General features: G+C 51.2%; 1 protein-coding gene across 1 annotated transcript; it reads left to right on the top strand.

Annotated features, from left to right (window-relative positions):
* The first annotated feature begins 970 nt into the window (after positions 1-970).
* rassf10b (Ras association domain family member 10b) lies at positions 971-3,567 on the top strand. Its single transcript, XM_036586626.1, has one exon. It carries the CDS (start codon positions 1,162-1,164, stop codon positions 2,500-2,502), a length of 1,341 nt encoding a protein of 446 aa, XP_036442519.1. The 5' UTR covers positions 971-1,161; the 3' UTR covers positions 2,503-3,567.
* Positions 3,568-4,455: the final 888 nt, after the last annotated feature.

The following is a 4,455-nucleotide window of genomic DNA, read 5'->3' on the forward strand; positions in this document are numbered from 1 at the left end:
GTTTAATCTGTTTATGTTCACAAAAATGATCTTAAACCTCGACCTAAACCTCCACTCTGTACCAGGCCTGGGGCAGTCGTGGGCTGGAGGTTAGGGAACCAGCCCTGTGACCGGAAGGTTGCCCTCGGCTGACAGTCCATGACTGAAGTGTCCTTGGGCAAGGCACCTAACCCCCAATTGCTCCCCGGGCGCCGTGGATAGGGCTGCCCACCGCGCCGGGCAAGTGTGCTCACTGCCCCCTAGTGTGTGTGGTCACTAGTGTGCATGTATGTGGGTGTTTCACTGCACGGATGGGTTAAATGTTTGTGAGGGAAAGTCTGAGGCTAATTCCTCGCAGTTTACTGTTTCTGGTCCGGTCAGACATTATAAGTGCTATAAACCTAACAGGTTCTTTTTCCTAGCCAGAAAATACTAGGCTGCGTCCTAAACCACGTACTACCATACTTAATAGTATGTAACCACTTAAAGAAGTCAGTTCATTAGTGTAGTATGTTCAGTGTAGTAAGCAGTGAGCCGTTTCGGACGCAGCCTAGTGCTGTTGTTCCCACCCGTATTCCGAAAAGCCGACGCCCTTCTCGCTATGATTGGCTAGTGGCAGTCGTGACGCGTTCTAGAACTGCGCGTGAATGAACTACTACCCAATCCTAGCACAGGAGGGCGCATTTTTACCGAATACAGGTGGGAAATATAAACTCAGTATTTGTTTAGGGATGATCTACTGACCAATTGTAGCACTGGAAACGGGACGTGACCAATCATAGCCAATCCCAGCGCGGAAAGGCGTGGCCTGTGGGGTAAACGCCGACAGTGCTATGACTGTGAGTGGAAACCACTGGCCAATCCCAGCTCAGGTGGGCGTGGTTTGACGGAATACAGGCGGCAAAAGGAAAGAAAAAAATCCAAAACAAAACGACGCTGCTCTTAACTGTAACTGCGCCTCGGCTCGCGCCGTCAGCTCGCCAAAGCGAGCGCGAGGTTGGTGCTCGGGACGTCCGCTCGCCGCGCGAGCGAGCTCTGGAACCTTTTTCCGTAGCGTTTGCAGTTTGAGTTTGTAGAAGTTTAAAGTTTTTATCGTTTCGTCCCGTTTAGTTCATTTATTCACTTCAGCTCCGACAACGGGGACCGAAAAGCTCCACCAGCTTACCGGAGTAAGCGCGAGACATGGAGCCTGAAGAGAGCAAGATCTCCGTGTGGGTTTGCCGCGAGGAGAAGGTCGTGTCCGGTCTGTCCAAGCGCACCACGTGCGCCGACGTGATCAAGGTGCTGCTGGAGGAGCAGAGCTCCTCGGCGTGCCCGCGCTCCTACTGCATCGTGGAGAAGTGGAGGGGCTCGGAGCGCGTGCTGCCGCACAAGACCAAAATCCTGCGCCTGTGGAGCGCGTGGGGCGACGAGCAGGAGAACGTGCGCTTCGTGCTCGTGAGGAGCGAGGCGTCTCTGGCCGGCAGCGCGCCGCGGAGCGCGGAGGCGCGCGTCGTGCTGAGCCGGGACAGCCCGCGCGTGTGCCGGGCGAGCGCGCGCGCCTCCGCCGCCTCCACGGGCTCCTCGTGCCCCACTGCCTCCGTCGCCACCGCCGCCACAGCTCTCACGCGCGAGCGGCAGCGGCGGATCGTCCGCAAGGCGTTCAGGAAGCTCGAGAGGATGAACAGGAGGCGCGCGCGAGCCGTGGCCAAGGACGCGCGCTCAGCCGAGAGGATGGAGACGCTGGTGCACGTGGTGGTCTCGCAGGACCACACCATCCGCCAGCAGATCCGCAGGCTCGAGGAGCTCGACGCCGAGATCGACCGGCACGAGGCGCGCGTGCACCTCGACCGCGTGAAGGCGCACGGGGCCAACTACGTGCAGGACACGTACCTAGTGGGCGCCGAGCAGGACGGAGGGCGCGAGGAGCGAGGGGGCGTGACCGCACGCCCGGAGGGAGTCGTCCTCGCGCTGCGGCTGGAGGAGTACGCGGACAAGTGCGAGGAGGTGGTGCGCTTGCACGAGGAACTGGCCGAGCGCGAGGCTCTCGCGGCCAGCCTGATGAGCCAGATCGAGGAGGAGCTGAACCGGCGGTGGATGGAGCGCAGGCGCGAGGAGCCTTCGGGGGCGGAGGACTCGCTGCTGGAGGAAGAACAGGTCAGAACCGAGCTGGACACGAGCCTGTACATCGGCCTGAGGCTCAGCACGGACCTGGAGGCGGTCAGGAACGAGCTGGACCTGACTCACGAGATCTGGGAAGCGAGGGATAAAGAGCTGAGGGACCTGCTGGAGAAAGTGGACTCACTGGAGTTAGAGGAGGAGGAAGACGAGGAGGAGGACGAGGAGGAGGCATGTGCAAGGATGAAGGACGTTGACGGGACGGACACAGAGGGCCCCTCCGCGCAAAGCCCCAGCGGCTGGGTGGAGCAGGCCAGGGGCCTTTCAAAAACCTGCAACAGCAACGACGACGATTCAGACACGGGACTGAGCTCCATGCACAGCCAGGACTCGGACAGTGCGCCTGTCTGCGAGTCGTTAGTATAGCAGCAGCAGCAGCAGCTGACAGGATTCACTTGGTAAACTGTGTATAAAGCAGGGGTGCACAACTCCGGTCCTGGAGGGCCAGTGTCCAGCACAATTTGGTAGTTTCTCTACTCAAACACACCCACTAAACCTGGTGCTTAACAGATGAGTGTAATCAGCAGGTAAATCACCAAACTGTGCTGGACACCGGCCCCCCAGGACCAGAGTTGTGCACCTCTGGTATAAAGGAAGGCATGAACACAAACTGTACCAACACTGAGGTAATAATATGCACTTAGTAGGTCCATCAGTCTGTAGTGGTTGGTAAACACCGCTGTCCTCCACACAGCAGACTCTGGTTCATCTTCCCTCCTGGGCAAGCCTGCTACACCAATAAGAGTCCTTGGGCAAGACTCCTAATGCTACATTAGCCTACCTCCACAACACGATCAAACTGTCGGTCACTCTGAATGAGAACATCTGCCAAATATGAAAATGTAAACGTACAATTAGGTTAGGCTACTTCTGGATTTTTCTACATGACTCAGCAACAGCTCAGGAAGGCCATGTGGGCACGGTGGACCTCATGCAAGAACACTTTTACTAATATTTTAATTTTCTAATTTTTTCATTAAACTGGGCTCAAAATTTGCGCCCAAAAGATTCAAGAAAAAGCTCCTAACTTTAGTGAAACAGTCGTAAATTATTTGCATTAATGTGATGAATGTAACCTGCCCTCATGAGCTGGCATACACACTTAAAAAAGATGGTTCTTCAAGGGTTCTTTAGCAAAGGCAATGATTCTGTTTATGATTTGGAACCCTTGAACATGGCTTGTCAAGGGTTCTTTAGTACATGCAGTGGTTCTGTTTAGAACCATGAGCTCTATGTAGAACCATTTCCTGCTTAAATGGTTCTTTGCATGGTGAAATGGTTCTTCAGATTGATTGAGAACGTGTTGTATATGGTTCTCTATAGAACCTTTTTGGGTTCTGCTATTGTTATGATGCCAATCTTGTGAAAATAGAAGCAACATTTTTGGTGCAACACAGAACCATTTTCAAAAAAGTTCTGTATGCAACCCTATACGACACATTCTCCATCAGTCTGAAGAACCATTTCATGATGCAAAGAACCCTTTAATCATGCAAATAGTTCTTTGAGTGTCCATGGTTCTATAAAGAACCACTGTTTTTACTAAAGGAGCCTCTTTTTAAGAGTGTATACAGTCTATATAAACTATACAGTCTGGGTCGTTTGTCATTTTGCTTATCGCTGCTGTCGGAAGAAAACCTCGTATCTCCGATTTTTGACGTTTTTCAGTTTTTGACATAATTTAAAAATAGCTGTTGTCCTTTATATTGTTTGTAAATTTCATGAAGAATGAATCAAAAGAAACGGCCCAAAATGACTTAGAAAAAACTCTGGTTCCATTGACTTACATTAAAAGTAAAGTAGGTTTTTTCCTTCTCCTGTAAAGTTACCATTTTGGAGATTTCCTTCGACAACAGTGCTACATTACAGTTTTGGTAGAGCCTTCTCTTGAAATGATTTAACATCATAAAATTCAAGCTCAAATGTTCTTCAAATTAATGGAAGACACACAAAAACATAGTTTTTTCACTTTGGAGAAACTCTGGAAGTTTGTGAATGCAACATTTCTCTTAAACTGCTTGTACGAGCCACTTCGGAACAAATCTGTTCATTTAACTGGTTCTTACATGAGGCCCAATGTGTGCATGAGCCCCACCTCGATCCATTTAATAGATTCCTTATGTAAAGGAAAGCTGCACAAACTGTATCAACACTGGGGTAAAAGAACGCACTTAGCAGTTGTATTAGTCAGTAGGATCAGGTTGCCGCTTCTGGATGAGGTTTTCTACCTGTGTTCAGCGTTTTACTCTGGACTGAATCAGTGTTCATCTTTAGATGCTGCATCTCGTGTTTGAAGGGAAGGTTAAGGCCTGTTTCCTT

Source organism: Colossoma macropomum, unplaced genomic scaffold (genome assembly GCF_904425465.1).
Source record: "Colossoma macropomum unplaced genomic scaffold, Colossoma_macropomum, whole genome shotgun sequence".
Taxonomy (NCBI): Eukaryota; Metazoa; Chordata; class Actinopteri; order Characiformes; family Serrasalmidae; genus Colossoma; species Colossoma macropomum.